Consider the following 18160-nt stretch of genomic DNA (forward strand, 5'->3'; position numbering starts at 1 on the left):
AAAGCACAGAAACTAGTTTCTGAAAGGCTTTAAGAAGTGAAGATTTCTTTACTTACTTTTTCTGGGCATATGGGATCTTAGTCCCCTACCAGGGATCAAACCCAGGTCCCCTGCATTGGAAGCACAGACTTGTAATCACTGGACCACCAAGGAAGTCCCAGATTTCTTAATGCTCATCCACCATTATAGGTTATCAGGCAAAATCCCAATAATTATTAAAACTTGGGAGTTGAGTGGAATCTTACAGAACTCCCATTTCTCCTCTAAGTTCTTTATTAATAGGGTATATAGTCACCCAGTTACTCAAGCTAGGAATCCTTTTTCTTAGATGTCCCCCCTCATGTCACTTGTGGCTAAGTCTTGTATTTCCCTTTCTCAACTATTTTCAGTGGCTTCTTGCTCCCTTCAGAATCAAATCTCAGCTTCTTGAAATAGTATTTAATAGTTCTGCATCAAGCAACTTTTTGGAGGCCACATTTTCTAATCCATCCTATTAACCCAGGCAACCACCTAACTGGATTTTCCCCAGAGCAAAGTACATGAAACAAAATGCAAAAAAGCAAAATGGCTGTCTGAGGAGGCCTTACAAATAGCTGTGAAAAGAAGAGAAGTGAAAAGGAAAGATATTAAGTATCTGAATGCAGAGTTCCAAAGAATAGCAAGGAGAGATGAGAGCCTTCCTCAGTGATCAATGCAAAGAAATAGAAGAAAACAACAGAACAGGAAAAAAAGAGATCTCTTCAAGAAAATCAGAGATTCCAAGGGAACTTTTCATGCAAAGATGGGCTCAATAAAGGACAGAAATGGTATGGACCTAACAGAAGCAGATGGACAAGGCAATGGCAAGCCACTCCAGTACTCTTGCCTAGAAAATCCCATGGATGGAGGAGCCTGGTAGGCTGCAGTCCGTGGGGTCGCTGAGGGTCGGACACGACTGAGCGACTTCACTTTCACTTTTCACTTTTACACATTGGAGAAGGAAATGGCAACCCACTCCAGTGTTCTTGCCTGGAGAATCCCAGGGACGGGAGAGCCTGGTGGGCTTCCGTCTATGGGGTCACACAGGGTCGGACACGACTGAAGTGACGCAGCAGCAGCAACAGAAGCAGAAGATATTAAGAAGAGGTGGCAAGAATACACAGAACTGTACAAAAAAGATCTTCACGACCAAGATAGTCACGATGGCGTGATCACTGACCTAGAGCCAGACATCTTGGAATGTGAAGTCAAGTGGGCCTCAGAAAGCATCACTACGAACAAAGCTAATGGAGGTGATGGAATTCCAGTTGAGCTATTTCAAATCTTGAAAGACGATGCTGTGAAAGTGCTGCACTCAATATGCCAGCAAATTTGGAAAACTCAGCAGTGGCCACAGGACTGGAAAAGGTCAGTCTTCATTCCAATCCCAAAGAAAGGCAATGCCAAAGAATGCTCCAACTACCGCACAATTGCACTCATCTCACACGCTAATAAAGTCATGCTCAAAATTCTCCAAGCCAGGCTTCAGCAACATGTGAACCGTGAACTTCCAGATGTTCAAGCAGGTTTTAGAAAAGGCAGAGGCACCAGCAATCAAATTGCCAACATCCGCTGGATCATGGAGAAAGAAAGAGGGTTCCAGAAAACCATCTATTTCTGCTTCATTGACTATGCCAAAGCCTTTCACTGTGTGGATCACAATAAATTGTGGAAAGTACATGATAGCCCTTCTGTATTTTGTTTATCTTTTCTCACTGTCTGGAAAGTCACTCTTTCTAGCCATCACCTTCCCTTGTCAAGATCTTAACCATCTTTCCATGGCTAGCTCAAATACCCTTTCCACCATGAAATCGCTAAAAAAAAAAAAAAAACTACAGATCATTATAATAGGGCTAGGTATCATTGAAAACTAGAGCACCAAATTTGCTATCAACAAGTAACTATTAAATTAGATTCAACTACCAAAATCAACAGCTTCAATTTATTAGAATGGCAATTCTATCAGGCTTGTGGTACTCATCATAATCTCAATTACTGAGTATGTCAGTTTCCAAACAGCTTTTATATGCATACTTACATTGAATTCTCCCCTACACATTTGAAAGCTTGACCAGGCTAGTGTTGCTATTAATATTCAACCAAAGTGGAAAAAGACTCAGAAGGTAAGCGGCTTGGATAAGGACACACAGCTAGTAAGCGACAGGACCCGGCCTCTCCACTTCTACTTCAGTGTGCTTTTCACTACATCACATGGACTCCCATGTGAAAGGCAGTGATACTCAGTCACATTTCTTAACTACCAAACTCTTCCACTTACCTATGTTAACTGCCCATTTCCCTGAGACAGGCTGCTATGAGAACGTGTAGATAAATGGAGGGCTCCAGCAATAGCTCCCCCCAACCCCCACCAAAAAAAGCAGTAAACACATCTTTTTAAATGTGATTACTTTCAGAAAAAATTCCCTAATCTGAGAACCAGTTGCTTAATTCCAGTGCATTTCCCTAAAATTCTATGTTCTTTCAACTTTAATTCAGGTAGGATTTGGAACTGAAGGGAAGGCAGGCCAAAAGCATCCTTATTCTCACACTGACTGCACAAATCAGTACTACCAACAGGACTGAAAAAGCACTTCCCTTACTATATTTCACAGCATTGCTTTTCTATCTTCCCTGGATTTCCACAAATTTTTCACTCCATTCTGAGGGTCAGGTTTAAAAATGACGAGAGATGCTCACGGTCAAAAGTTGGCAGGAGAAATCTTATGTTTCACATGTGATAGTCCTTTATTTTCTAAAATAAGTCCCCCCAACTGCTTTTAATGATGTTGTAGATATGACAGGTCTAGTATTAAAGATAATTCATGCTAAGAATGCAACCTTTCAAGAGAAGTATCTGGGTGAAATCCTACAAGCTCAGTGATTCTAGCATCTAGTCAGAGCATTCCTTTTGTTTCTTTAGAGAGGATTTATATACTGCTTTAAAGGACTGGAAGTGCTAAATATCAATGCTAACAGAAAAAAGCAGTATCAGAGACAAATAGAAGAAATTATTTTTATTTGACTTTTGTATAAATCTCCTGTAGGCCAGATAGTCAGAGACGGGGTTTTCACAGGGTCAGAATTTAATGAGGCTAATACTTCTAGTGCCTAAACATTCAGGGATTTGGGGCCAAAAAGAAACAGGCAGCATCTGAAATGATCTGGCATTGTAAAACCTAAGTTGCCTACCATATGCATGAGAAAGAGGTGCTTGGATTTAAACACAGACAGTTACACGATACCATTTCTCAGGGAGAGGGATCTGCGTTACCCACACCAGGTCCTTTACAGTCACACGGGGCTCAGAAGCCCTGGCCGCTCAGCCCCACTCTGTGACCACACTGCTGTGTGACCTGGGGCCTGTCCACACACAGAAGACAGGAGACGGAATGACCTTTAACACCCCACTTGCCCTATGGAGCACCCTGGATGAGAATAATAAAAGGAGAAAGTACATGAATAAGATGGGACCTCCTGAGAGGTAGGTCTAAATCCCATCTGTCTCAGAAAGGCTTGTTTCCCATTCTCTGACACTCCAAGAAAGCAGTACAATATTCCTATGCAGGAGAAAGAGGCCTCCTGGATTTGGGTCCTAAGTGTAACCTAATGAAAAATCACTGATGCTAGGATCTAGCAGAGAAGGAAGGAATATAGAAACACATACTGTACTGTAGAACTTCTTTCTTCATAATAGATGGCCACAAAAGTAGGCAGGGTTGATAAGCAAAGTTTTAAAATAAAGCATTTTGGAACAGAACATGCTAAATCTTAACTATTCTGGGCTTCAGAGGTGATGAAAGAATCCTCAAGGATTCCTTAATATGCTGAAAAAGAAAAAGAAACCCAAAACCACCAGAAAGATCAGAAGGCATTTAAAAAGGAACACGGTGTACAGGATTTTACTGGACCATAACCAATACACTTGCTTTGTTACAAAGCGGCAGTGTGTCAACAGAGGTCAAAACAGGAAGTACTTAAAAGTCTGCTTACAACACATCATCTGGTTAAACTGTCTTAAACTTACTCACATGTGAATTAGAGATCCAGGGCTAGATTTAGTCATGTGTAAACAAAACCTAGAGGGCAGGTTCTTTCAATGCCTTTTGGCAAACAAGCTATTATTTTTCAAGTATTCTGATTAGAAAATAAAGAAAATATTAAAAGGCACAAAACTGCACAGAATAAACTCCTGAATTTACCTATCCTATAATCTTGTAAAAGTATGCTTTTAAGTAAGACAAGAAAGTTCAGTTGAGGAAGGTTAAGTAAACTAGTCAACATCACAGGACACTTAAGTGGGGAGGCCAGAACCAGGAGACTTTCTTCTAGACAGGCCTAAGAAAGCCACTGTGGACTTCAAGAAAGAGGATGTCGAAATTACATCCTTGGGTTTCCCTGCTGGCTCAGTGGTACAGAATCTGCCTGCCAAAGCAGGAGACACACATTCGATCCCTGATCCAGGAAGATCCCACATGCCATGGAGCAACTAAGCCTGTGTGTCCCTCAACTACAGAAGCCCGCTCACCCTAAAGCCTGTGCTCCACAACAAGAGAAGCCACTGCAATGAGAAGCCTGTGTACCACAAACAGAGAAAAGCCGACGCAGCAAAGAGCCAGCACCGCCATAAACAAAAACTTTAAAAAAGTAAGATGAATAAAGCTTTTTAACAAAATTACATCGTAAAATTTTTAAAAAGATTTTGGTAAAACAGGACAGGGATCAAACTTCTGTCCCAAAGCCTTTTATGCCACTTCTACCTAATTCTTTTCTTCCATCATAAATGGCAAATTATGGTTGGTAAAGTAAGATATGTCAGAGAATAAGACGTTCATTTTTAAAAGCTTATGGTTAAAATATTAACTTCTATCTTTTTAAAGTCTTTTTTTGGACAGATTTCAGGTAACATGAAAATTAGTTTTTCTTCATCTGATCCATGTGTAAGCATTTTCCTCAGATGATAAAATTCTCCATAGTCAAGACTATCTCATATATTTTTGGCCCCTCACATCAACTAGCACATCATAAATATGGCAAGAAAGATAAAAATTCTTGTGTGACATGATCAGCAATTCTACACCTAAGTATATACCGAAAAGAATTGAAAGCAGGGACTCAGACATTTGTACACCCAGGTGCATAGTAGTATTATTCACAATAACCAAAAGGTGGAAACAATCCAAGTACCCATCAACAGATGAAAGAATTTTTTTAAATGTGGTAGCCATGCAATGAAATTATTCAACTATAAATAAGAATGGAATTCTGATATTCAATAAAATGGATGAACCTTGAAAACATTATGCTAAGGAAAATAAGCCAGACATAAAAAGGACAAATACTTTATACTTTATGACACTTACCTGAGGTAGCTAGAACGGAAAAATTCACAGAGACTGAGAAAAGATGCTGCCAAAGGGTAGGAGGAAGGGGAAATAAGGAGGTATTATTTAAGAAGTACAGAGATTATCTGGAATGATGAAGAAGTTCTAAAGATGGATACTAGGGATGGGTGTACAATATAGTGAATGTCACTTCCCCCAAATGACAAACTTTATGTTATACGTATTTCAGACAGAAACACACAAAAAAACAGTGTTCGAAATGTGGAATGGCCAAAGGGATCTCTGCTACAGAATATTGAGAATATGTGAAAAGGAGAAAGAAGATGGTAACTGGTGTAACCATAGGTCAACCACTCACTGATTCAATAAATATATACTACTAAGTACCACCTGTCTGTCAGGTACTATACTAAGCCTTGAGGACATAAATGAATACAACAGAACCCAATGTTGTTCCCAGGGACCATCAAGAGTCCAATAGGTCACACAAAAAAGTAGAGAGACAATTACACCACCACCACAACTTGGTAATGGCTGTGAGAGGGATATACTCAAGGTGCCAGAGAAGACATAAAAATGGTACTTCAATATGGGGTTGGGAGGGGGGGGGGAGACAGGCAGAAAAGATACCTGGAAGAACTCTAAGCTGCAACTAAAAGAATGTTATTAGGAGGGCAACAGAGTCTTCCAGAACCAGTAACAGTACATTTGAAAACCTAGAGGTATTCAGAAGACACTCTGTGTTTGAGGAACAGAAAAGCAGTTAAGAGAGACTGGAAATGGAAGGTGAAAGAAGGGTGAATCACAAGAGATGCAGCAGAGAAAGACAGCCAGACTTAAGAGAATCATTCTGCGAACTGGAATGAGAAGATGAAAAAGGTAGCCAGCAAAGTGGAAAGCCAGGGGAAGCTGGTTTCAAGAAGGCCTCAGCCCAGAATATGGTGCATACTGGCGAATGTTCCACGTGTATTTAACTGCTGAGTGTACTATTCTATAAATATCAATTAAATCAGGTTCATTGATGATGTTTAAAGTCTTCCGTATCCTTAATGATTTTCCCATCAATTGAGAAAGAGGTAGTAAAATCTAACTATAAATATTATTTCTCTTTGCAATTCTAACAGTTTTCACTTCATCTATTTTGATACTCTGATATCAGTTATAACTGATTATATTAACATTTATAACTTCATCCTCTTTGCTACTGTTCAGTCATGACCAACTCTTTGCGAACCCATGGACTCTAGCCTGCCAGGCTCCTCTGTTCATGGAATTTTCCAGACAATAATACTGGAGTGGGTTGCCACTTCCTACTCCAAAGGATATTCCTGACTCAAGGATTGAACCTGCCTCTCTTCCATTGGCAGGCGCATTCTTTACCACCGAGCCACCAGGGAAGCTTTGTAACTGTTACGTCCTCATGATTAATTAGTCCCTTTTTTTATCATTATGAAATGAACTTCTTTATTCTCGGCAATAATCTTTGCTCTCAAATCTACATAGATATTAATATTAGGTAGATGACTATAAACTGAAAAAAAGATGCATGCGAACTGGATTCAACTATTAGTACTAAGACTAAATTTACTGGACTAATGGAAACTAGATAATCAAGTGATAAGAAATGAGCAAGTTGTGGGGAAAGACCACAGGAGTGGTAGATGATTCCTGAAGAAACATCCTCACTACAGAAAATTAATCTGGTTATTTTAATCATTCATAAAGACTTCTTCCCTTAAAATTTTCATTTAAAAATTTTTAATGATTATAAAAAGACAGAAAGAATTTACTTTATTGTGCCTTTTCCATAAGCCTTTGTTTTAAATAATTTAAAAAAATAAAAATAGCATATATACAGAATGCAGAATTCAAAGAGTTATCACAAAATAAAGCTACCATGTGATTAGCACAAAAGTCAAGAAAAATACCACTGATACCACACCAGAAGTTCCCTTCATACCATTGTACAACTGCTACCTTTCCTTCCTCACCAAAGATAACCATGATCCTGGATTCTAAAGATCTTGATTAATTTTTCTGTTTCTGAATTTCAAACAAATTGAAGCATACATTATGCATTTTTTGACTAGTTTCCTTCAATCAACATAGGTTTGTGGAATTCACCTATGTTTATTACTTTCATATTTATTTATATATAGCCAGGAGAAATATCAATAACCTCAGATATGCAGATGACACCACCCTTAGGGCAGAAAGTGAAGAGGAACTAAAAAGCCTCTTGATGAAAGTGAAAGAGGAGAGTGAAAAGGTTGGCTTGAAGCTCAACATTCAGAAAACAAAGATCATGGCACCTGGTCCCATCACTTCATGGGAAATAGATGGGGAAACAGTGGAAACAGTGTCAGACTTTATTTTTTTGGGCTCCAAAATCACTGTGGATGCTGATTGCAGCCATGAAATTAAAAGACACTTACTCCTTGGAAGGAAAGTTATGACCAACCTAGATAGTATATTAAAAAGCATAGACATTACTTTGCCAACAAAGGTCCGTCTAGTCAAGGCTAGGGTTTTTCCAGTGGTCATGTATGGATGTGAGAGTTGGACTGTGAAGAAAGCTGATTGCCGAAGAATTGATGCTTTTGAACTGTGGTGCTGGAGAAGACTCTTGAGAGTCCCTTGGACTGCAAGGAGATCCAACCAGTCCATTCTAAAGGAGATCAATCCTGGGTGTTCATTGGAAGGACTGATGCTAAAGCTAAAACTGCAATACTTTGGCCACCTCATGCAACGAGTTGACTCACTGGAAAAGAGTCTGATGCTAAGAAGGATTGGGGGTAGGAGGAGACGGAGACGACAGAGAATGAGATGGCTGGATGGCATCACCGACTCGATGGACATGAGTTTGAGTGAACTCCGGGAGTTGGTGATGGACAGGGAGCCTGGCGTGCTGTGATTCATGGGGTTGCAAAGAGTCGAACACGACTGAGCAACTGAACTGAAGATATAATATGAACATACCACACTTTATCCATTTTACTACTAACGGGCATTTGGGAGATTTTCACTTTGTGGTTATTAAAAACAATGCAGCTCTAAATAGCTTTTTACCTGCCCTCTGGTACCCATATAACACACATTTCTATTGCAAATATACTCGGGAATAGAATTCTTAGGTTACAGGGTATACATATGGTAATTTTAGAAAACACAGCTAAGTAGTTTTCCCGAAATGATTCAACAATTTATAGTCCCATCAGAAATGGGATTGCTTCACATCATTTGAAGGTCTTGGTATTAGCATTATTTTAATAATTAGATACTATTACAATGCATAGGGTATTATATTAAGGTTGTATTTTCCTGATGAAAGTTTTTTTTTTTATTTTGATATGTTGGTACATTTTATTCTTTCTTAAATTCTTAAACTGGTCTTGTGTTTGTACAACAGCACATATTCCTGTGAACCTATTTATATTTTGAAATTTTAGTAGAAATGCTATCAGTTGATATTTGGGTTGATAAGGCATAAAAATATGGAACGCTTCACAAATCTGTGTGTCAACCTTGTACAGGGGCCATGCTAATTTTCTCTGTATCGTTCCAATTTTAGTGTATGTGCTGTCAAAGCGAGCACTCCCTGATGAATATTGTTGAGCACCTAGTGTTTTCACTGGCCATTTGGATACCTTCTTTTACGAAGAGCTTGCTCCATCCTCTCATGAATTTTTCTGCTGGATTATCTGTCTCATTTTTATTTACTTGTTGATTTTTGTATACACTGGACAAAAACTTTTGACCATATTTATGTTAAAAATATCTTGCCTATAGACAATAAGCTGGGAGGGATTGGGGGCGGGAGGAGAAGGGGACGACAGAGAATGAGATGGCTGGGTGGCATCACCGACTCGATGGACATGAGTTTGAGTGAACTCAGGGAGTTGGTGATGGACAGGGAGGCCTGGCGTGCTGTGATTCATGGGGTCACAAAGAGCAGGACACGACTGAGCGACTGAACTGAACTGAATGAAGCAGTTATAAGAGACTCTAGGTTGAAGGCACTTGTGCTTTAAGTTCCCTCCTACAAAATTTAGGCCATTATGGGAATATCAGATGGCTTTCCCCCAACAACTGCCTTTAACTCAAAATGGAAGTTTAAGTCCTCATTTTCAATAAGTAGTCCTATACCCAAAGATACCCTGTCTTTGGGATTAACCACCTGCCACCGACACCAAAAAAAGGAGGCAAAATGAACAAGAAAACATCTTTCTGATTCCTCTTGGATCCCTGAGAGCAACACCTCTGAGTTTCATTTACACTGGTGGTCACTAGCTTTTGTGAGAACTGAATCCCTCTGGTAAACTGATGAAAGCTAGGAATGTTCTCTTCAGGAATATCTCATATATCCAACCTTTTGTATATGATTTCAGGGACTAATAGACCATGGAAGCCTAAGTTAAGAATTTTTAAACTTAAACCCTTTAAAGTGCAGAAAGAAGAAAAATATCAATCTCTATCTATCAAGTTTCCAATCCAGTCACCTTTTATCAAGCAAGTTCTCTGGACACTTGATGAAATGCCATCCTGTGTTAACAATTTACCACACTTGCTTTGGACATTCTGATCTGAATGAACAATAGCATCCCCAGTAAAGCCTGAATTATCAAGGTCATACCCTTAACGATTCTGGAATCAGAGTCTCTGATGAATTTGCTATCCATGTATTTATTTACCTGTGGTTCAAGTTAAGGCCTATTCCAAGTAAGCCCAGCCTACCTGGATGATGACGGATGGACCTGAATGAGGAGGGGCCTGATGGTTCAGTGCTTACCTGTTGCTGTGCTTGGACTTCTCTCGGTCCTTCTCCTTGTCCTTCTTGTGCTCTTTGTGCCGATGTTCTCGATCTTTATGCTTATCTTTGTGTTTATGAGAATCTGCAACCGTAAGATACGAGTCAGTTAAGAGGAGTCAAGAGCTATCTCCTGCCCAACTACCTTGATGAGCTGGTCAAGAAGCACAATGACAGGACTTAAATGGCATGGTAGCTAACTATAATAGCATATTCCATTGGAGAAAAAGACTTCTCAAACCAGCCCAGACAAGGCATCCAATTACCCTACCTCTAAAACCAAGAATCGTTACAAATAAGCAGGAAGAGAAGGGGGAGCCAATTCTACTGTAAAAGAAGGTAACAGTTTGGCATTCTTCTCCCTAGACCTGGTACTAGAAGACTAAGCCATAAATGATTCAAAGGATAAATTCTGAACACCACCTCTCAAGATCAGATGGTTATCTATGTTAACTTGTGGAAAATCCAAAACTTAAGAGATACAAGTTAATGAAGTAAAATTTCTACAGAGTAAGATACATTTCAAAGATACAGAGGAGTAACTCCAGCAGACATAATCCCTACCACAATCAAAATTTAGAACATTTCCATCATGCCTGGAATTCTCCCTTGTGCCCATTCCTAGTCAATCCCCATTTTTACCTCCAGCCTGAAGCAACCACTGATCTGCTAGCGCAATGGATTAGATTTGTCTAAATTTCTAGTTTCATATAAAAGGAACTACAGGATATTCTCCTTTTGGGTCTGTTTTCTTTCACTCAACATATTTTTGTCATTCAACCATGTTGTTGGATATATCAGTAGTTGGTTAGATTTTACTGGAATGGTAATCCATTGTTGGGATACACTGCAATTTATTTATCCATTCACCTGCTGATGGACATTTGAGCTATTTTCAGGCACTGGCTTTTTTATGAATAAATCTCCTATGAACTTTCATATACAAGTCCTTGTGTAGACATGTTTTAATTTCTCTTGGGTATATACTTAATGATGAAGGTACAGGGTCACCTATAAGTGTATGTTTTACTTTACAGGGAACTGCCAAACTGTACTGCAAAGTGATTATACCATTATACAGTCCCACAAACAATGGATTAGAGTTCCAACTGCTATAAATTCTCACCAACATCTAATATAATCAGTCTAATTTTAGCTATTCTAGCAGGTATGTAGTGGTCTCTCACTGTGGTTTTAATTCAGTTTACTGATTAAATGTTGGTCATCTTTTCATATGCAGATTGACCGCTCGTACCTTCTTTGGTAAAGTTCTCTTTAAGTCTTTCTTCCATTTAAAAAAACTTGTTTGCCTTATTACTGTGTTCTTTATTTGAATCCCTGGTGGCTCAGTGGTAAAGAATCCCCCTGCAATGCAGAAGATGAGGGTGCGATCCCTGGGTCAGGTAAATCCCCTGGAGAAGGAAATGGCAATCCACTCCAGTATTCCTGCCTGGGAAATACCATGGACAGAAGAGCCTGGTGGGCTACAGTCCGTGGAGCAGCAAAAGAGTTGGGATACAACTTACCAACCACACTACCACTACCACAAGTTCTTTATATATCATGCATGACAACTGTCTGGTTAGACATGAGTATCGTGAATATTCTTTCTTCTAGGAGTTTTATACAGAGGTAAGAGGCAGGGAACATTTTTAAAATCTATAACAATGTACAGCACCATTTTTTTTTCTTCGTTTTTTAAGACTGTCTTTTCCCCATTGAACTGCCTTGGGCCTCTTAACTGGAAATGAAATGACCACAAAATTGTAGATCTGTTACTAGGCCCCAAAGCAGAGTATATTAACTCCTAAAGCTTCAGAGTACAGCTTTTTTTCAACAGTAATTTTGAGATCAGATAATATAAGTACTTTAACTTTGTTCCTTTTCAAAATTGTTTTTGCTATTCTACCTTCTGTATTTCCATATAAACTTTAGATTTAGTTGGTTGATTTCCTAAAGAAAAAAAAAGCCAGCTAGGAGTTTGTGTTCATAGGACAATTTGCAGAGATGTGACATAAAAACATTGTGTCCTTTGATCCATGAACATGGTATCTATCTCTTTCTACTTTTTAGGTTCAGTTCAGTTACTCAGTTGTGTCCGACTCTCCACGACCCCATGAATCACAGCACACCAGGCCTCCCTGTCCATCACCAACTCCCAGAGTTCACTCAAACTCATGTCCAGAGTCGGTCATGCCATCCAGCCATCTCATTCTCGGTCGTCCCCTTCTCCTCCTGCCCCCAACCCTTCCCAGCATCACAGTCTTTTCCAGTGAGTCAACTCATCGCATGAGGTGGCCAAAGTATTGCAGTTTCAGCTTTAGGATCAGTCCTTCCAATGAACACCCAGGACTGATCTCCTTAAGAATGGACTGGTTGGATCTCCTTGCAGTCCAAGGGACTCTCAAGAGTCTTCTCCAACACTACAGTTCAAAAGCATCAATTCTTCGGCGATCAGCTTTCTTCACAGTCCAACTCTCACATCCATACATGACCACGGGAAAAACCCTAGCCTTGACTAGACGGACCTTTGTTGGCAAAGTAATGTCTCTGCTTTTTAATATACTATCAAAGTTGGTCATAACTTCCTTCCAAGGAGTAAGCGTCTTTTAATTTCATGGCTGCAAGTGACTCTCAAATTTTAGTGTATCAGAATTAACCCAAAGGCATATTAAAAATGCAGCTCACTGGAGTCAGGTCACCTTAATGTTGACTGTGAATCAACTGGTAGTTTATGTATTCAACGCATGTGGTAGTTTTAAAATATGTCCAACAGATTCTTTGATACTCCTCCTTTCAAGTTGTGGCCTAATTTCCTTCTCCTTAAGTATGGGCTAGACATAGTGACTCACCCCTAAAAACAGGATAAAGTGGAAATGTCAGTAGGAAGGCCATCAAAGGCATTGGATCTTTCTCCTTGCCCTGGGCGAAGACAGTTGCCACACTGTTAGGACACTCAAGCAGCCCTATGGAGAGACCTATCTGGTGAGGAAGTGAAACTTCCTGCTAATAGTTATGTGAATGAACCACCTTGGAATTGGGTCCTCTAGTCTCAGTTAAGCCTTCAGATGACTGCCAACTCAGACTCTGAGCTAAACCACCCAGCTAAGCTCTTCCTGGATTCCTGGTTCACACGAACTGTGTGAGAAAACAAATGTTTGTTATTTAAGGTGCTAAATTTTGAGATAACATGTTTAATAACAACAGACAACTAACAATAATGTACAGATAACGTGTGTGTTCCACAGCACTCCTTGCTCACAGCAAAAATAAATCACATTTGGCATAATCCATTATGTATCTATTCTGTGCCAGGCCCTAGAGAAACAGAATTTGCATGACCATTCCCCCAGCTATAAGACACTCTCATCTCACCGAGATGGGAAAATAAAAGCATGTGGTACCAGAACCCAATCTTCCACATAGCACAGAGAACCCGTCAACTTTTGAAAATCTCAAGTCCGAAATTTTAAAATGCTATCAATCTGATACAAAGCTGTTAGCCTGTTTACCTGATAATAATTAATACCCTGATTTCTTCTGCCCTCAACAAGTACTTACAGTTAAAATCATAATAATTGACAAACCATGCCACTAGCACTACAACCAGAAAGAAGCCAGTGTTGTTTGACTTTGTTTACAGGCCAGATTTAACAAACAACAGAACACGAGCATCTGCTATTGTGGCCCAAGGCTATGGCAGCGACATAATTAAAAAAAAAGAAGAAATATTCTGTGTATACAAACACATAAACATGTCTGAAAAAGACTAGAAGACAGACACCAAAAGTTAAAAAGTAGTCTGGGTGGTAAATTTATGAGTAACTTGAGTTTTCATGTGTATACTTTGCCTTTTTTTCCAATTTTTTCCCCAAGATGAGTCACTTTCATAATAAAAAATAGAAGTTAAAAAAACTGCCAGGCTTTAAAACTTTATTTTGACAAATACTGGTGTACACAGGAAAAAGTAGTATTATTAACTCACTAAAAAGCTTTAAAGAAAAAGAAAACTAAGTAAAAGATAAATTGAAAATAATTCCAGGTAGGTTTTAGATAACCAGTCTGCCAAAAACATTATTGTTTTAAGTGTGCAAAACTTCAAAGTTGATTTTTAAAGCCACATCCCCAATTCTTTCAAAGCTATTGCTAATCTAAAAACATAAAACCAAAATGTCTGGTAAGAAGCTTAAAAGTTGTAGCTGAAAATTCCACCAGTGCAAATAAGACCTAGGTCAAAGATCTGAACCCCAAGTGTCCCTATTTAAAAGTTATCACATGTCTACTATACGTTCAAATTGTGCTATGTGTGCTGTGACGGGTACCAAAAATGACATATGTCAATGACTTTAAATATCCTAATAGCTGTAGTATAGTTCTTCAGGGGAGGCTGGACCTTCTGAGGAGAAATGACAGAAAGGCAGAATGGAATGAGTTGATCTCCTGAACAACAAAAGTGCGTAAACAAGCTAAATAACAAACAGAAAGGGAAACATCACAGGGTAGATCTGCACTAGGTAAACAGATAGATAGATGCATACGGAAATACTTCCAGGTGAATAATGTCTGCAATTAGCTTTAAAATATTGTCACCCCCCCCCAAATGGGGGGAAACGGGGATAGATAAAACAAGACTGGCAAGAGGCTGATATTAATAGTTATTGAAGAGGCAGATAAGACACATGGGAGTTCGTTGTATTACTCTACTTAAATAGGCTTGAAACTTCAGAATAAAAGTTAAACACTTATTTTTAAGCTTTGTCCCTTCCAATCCCCTATTTTTTTCTTATTATATAATGGTAGGGCAAAAGAAGACTAGCCTAGTTCAAGAGAGGATCTGTGTTAAGGAGCAGTAAGAGATAAAGCTTGATAAAATTAACCCAAGAGTCAGGGTGTCCTACTCTAAGGATGACAAGGAGCCACTTCAAGCAGAAAAGGAACAAAATGAAAGCCATACTTAAGGAAGATTAATTGAAGGGCAGTGTGGGTAGAAGGTAAAAGTAAAAGCAAAATAACTAGCTAGTGTTTCTGAAGCAATCTATAAAAAAACTGATAGCGAAGAGGCTGAGAAAAAAATGTAAAAGCATGTTGAAAAAAATGGAAGTAGAATCCAGTTCTAGGAACTCATGGGATGTGTGATCAATAAATGCAGAAGAGTCAAAGAAGATTCAAAGACTAAGTCAAGGCGGCTGGAACAAGGTGCCTTAGAAGAAGACACAGGAAATTTGTGCAGAACAAAAAGGAGGAACACAAAAAGACTGAAGAAATGATGAAACTAACTCAAGTCCTATTGTATTTAAGGTAACAGTGGGACATTTAAAAATGCTGGACAGAAGAGAAGCCAGCAAGTAAAAACTGAAGCCAATAAGGGTACAATGATGTATGTTCCCCACGGCAAAAATGTTTGTAGGCAGCATGCTAATGGATTTGAAGATTACTTTTAGTACATACTCTTTCCCTTAACTGGAGTTCATCTAAGAATAGATATTATTAAAAATGTTTTGTAGAAAGGATCTTGCCACTTTATGCACCTGTTAAACGCAACAAGAATTGTGTTGATTTTAACTAACGGATTAGAAATGAAAGGAACAAGCCATGCATATTATATCATCAGAAAACCTCATTCACCCGCTTGATAACAAATATTTCAAATCCTAGAATCCAAATATTTAAGATGAAGACACAGGAGGAAGACCACTGAAATCCTTGAGAAGACAGAAGACATTAACAACTAATTCCTTTCACTCTAACTTAAGGATAGATATGTAAATGAACAGAGCAAGAAAACAGGAATCAACATCTTTTGTTACAGTTATCTCAGGGCTTCCCTGGTGGCTTAGCTGGTAAAGAATCCGCCTGCAATGAGGGAGACCTGGGTTAATCCCTGGGATGGGAAGATCCCCTGGAGAAGGGAAAGGCTACCCACTCCAGTATTCTGGCCTGGAGAATCCCACACAGTACATGGGATCACAAAGAGTGGGACATGACTGAGAGACTTTCACTTCACATGGTGACCCAATGTTCTGAGGTAAAGAGATTTCCAAATGACAAAAGAGGTTAAGTATCTGTGTCTTCCCCAGGTCAAATTCCCAACATCCGCTGGATCATTGAAAAAGCAACAGTGTTCCAGAAAAACATTTACTTCCGCTTTACTGACTATGCCAAAGCCTTTGACTGTGTGGATCACAACAAACTGTAGAAAATTCTTAAAGAAATGGGAATACCAGACCACCTGACCTGCCTCCTGAGAAATCCATATGCAGATCAAGAAGCAACAGGTAGAACTGGACATGGAACAAAAGACAGCTTCCAAATCAGGACAGGAGTATGTCAAGGCTGTATATTGTCACCCGGCTTATACGCAGAGTTCAGTTCAGTTCAGTCGCTCAGTCGTGTCCGACTCTCCGCGACCCCATGAATCACAGCACGCCAGGCCTCCCTGTCCATCACCAACTCCTGGAGTTCACTCAAACTCATGTCCACAGAGTCGGTGATGCCATCCAGCCATCTCATTCTCACTGGAAAAGACTCTGATATGCAGAGTACATCATGCAAAATACTGGGCTGGATGAAGCACAAACTGGAATCAAGATTGCCGGGGGAAATATCAATAACCTCAGATATGCAGATAACACCACCCTTATGGCAGAAAGTGAAGAGGAACTAAAGAGCCTCTTGATCAAAGTGAAAGAGGAGAGTGAAAAAGTTGGCTTAAAACTCAACATTCAGAAAACTAAGATCATGGCATCTGGTCCCAACACTTCATGGAAAATGGATGGGGAAACAATGGAAACAGTGATAAACTGTTTTTTTGGGCTCCAAAATCACTGCAGATAGTGACTTCAGTTAAAAGATGCTTGCTCCTTGGAAGAAAAGTCATGACCAACCTAGAGAACATATTAAAAAGCAGAGACATCACTTTGCCAACAAAGGTCCATCTAGTCAAGGCTATGGTTCTTCCAGTAGTCATGTATGGATGTGAAAGCTGGACTATAAAGAAAGCTGAGCACCGAAGAATTGATGCTTTTGAACTGTGGAGTTGGTGGAGACTCCTGACAGTCCCTTGGACTGCAAGGAGATCCAACCAGTCCATCCTAAAGGAAATCAGCCCTGAATATTCATTGGAAGGACTGATGCTGAAGCTGAAACTCCAATACTTTGGCTACCTGACGTGAAGAACTGACTCACTGGAAAAGACCCTGATGCTGGGAAAGACTGAGGTGGGAGGAGAAGGGGATGACAGAGGATGAGATGGTTGGATGGCATCACCGACTCGATGAACATGAGTTTGAGTAGTCTCCGGGAGTTGGTGATGAACAGGGAAGCTTGGCGTGCTGCAGTCCATGGGGTCGCAAAGAGTTGGATACGACTGAGCGACTGAAATGAACTGATCTGATCACTACAAAATGACTTGATGGATAATGTGCAAAATCAAACAGCAAAAATCCAACAACCTTCTACTACTAGATTCAGAATTAGACTCTGAGCGTTAATTCAGTTTACAACCATTTTAAATGTATTCTTAAATCCAAAGCATCCTCCTCTAGACTCATCAAGACACTCTACCCTCAAGGGGTTTACAATCCAGGAAGATAATCCAGATAGGAACCCAACACAGCCAACAGCAAACAAGAGAAAAGGGGCACTACCACCTGCTAGAGTACTCAAACTGTCTCAATCGATTTTACTACTCTTATAATAAGAAAATATTCCCACTTCACACAAGACCAATATTTATCTCTTTCTAAGGATGCATTCTGCACAAGATAGTATGTTTATGTATTATATCCAGTTTTCGCACCTCTGAGCAGTACTGATTTTACCAAATCTAATACACAGTTTTGAAAAATGAAAAAGTGCATATGGTTCATATAACGCCCATAGAGGGGGAATCTGGTAATATTCAGCAGAACTAACTTATTAATACATACCAACTTTTGACCCTAGGCTTCCCAGGTAGTGCCAGTGGTAAAGTACCTGCCTCCCAGTGCAGGAA

The 18160-nt window shown here is 39.5% G+C and overlaps 1 protein-coding gene and 1 non-coding gene across 3 annotated transcripts in view; both read right to left on the minus strand.

Annotated features, from left to right (window-relative positions):
* Positions 1-18160, minus strand: part of TOP1 (DNA topoisomerase I) — a 90880-nt gene that overhangs the window by 47753 nt on the left and 24967 nt on the right. For both annotated transcript variants that reach the window (XM_055437372.2, XM_088843783.1), the window contains one exon: positions 10150-10252. In XM_055437372.2, coding sequence (XP_055293347.1) covers positions 10150-10252 — 103 coding nt within the window. The remainder of the gene's footprint in view (positions 1-10149; positions 10253-18160) is intronic.
* Positions 8849-8955, minus strand: LOC129535463 (U6 spliceosomal RNA). Its single transcript, XR_008681660.1, has one exon. It is a non-coding gene; the product is annotated as a U6 spliceosomal RNA (small nuclear RNA).

Source organism: Moschus berezovskii, chromosome 15 (genome assembly GCF_049115385.1).
Source record: "Moschus berezovskii isolate FMDL1 chromosome 15, NW_MosBer_1.0, whole genome shotgun sequence".
NCBI classification, from domain to species: domain Eukaryota; kingdom Metazoa; phylum Chordata; class Mammalia; order Artiodactyla; family Moschidae; genus Moschus; species Moschus berezovskii.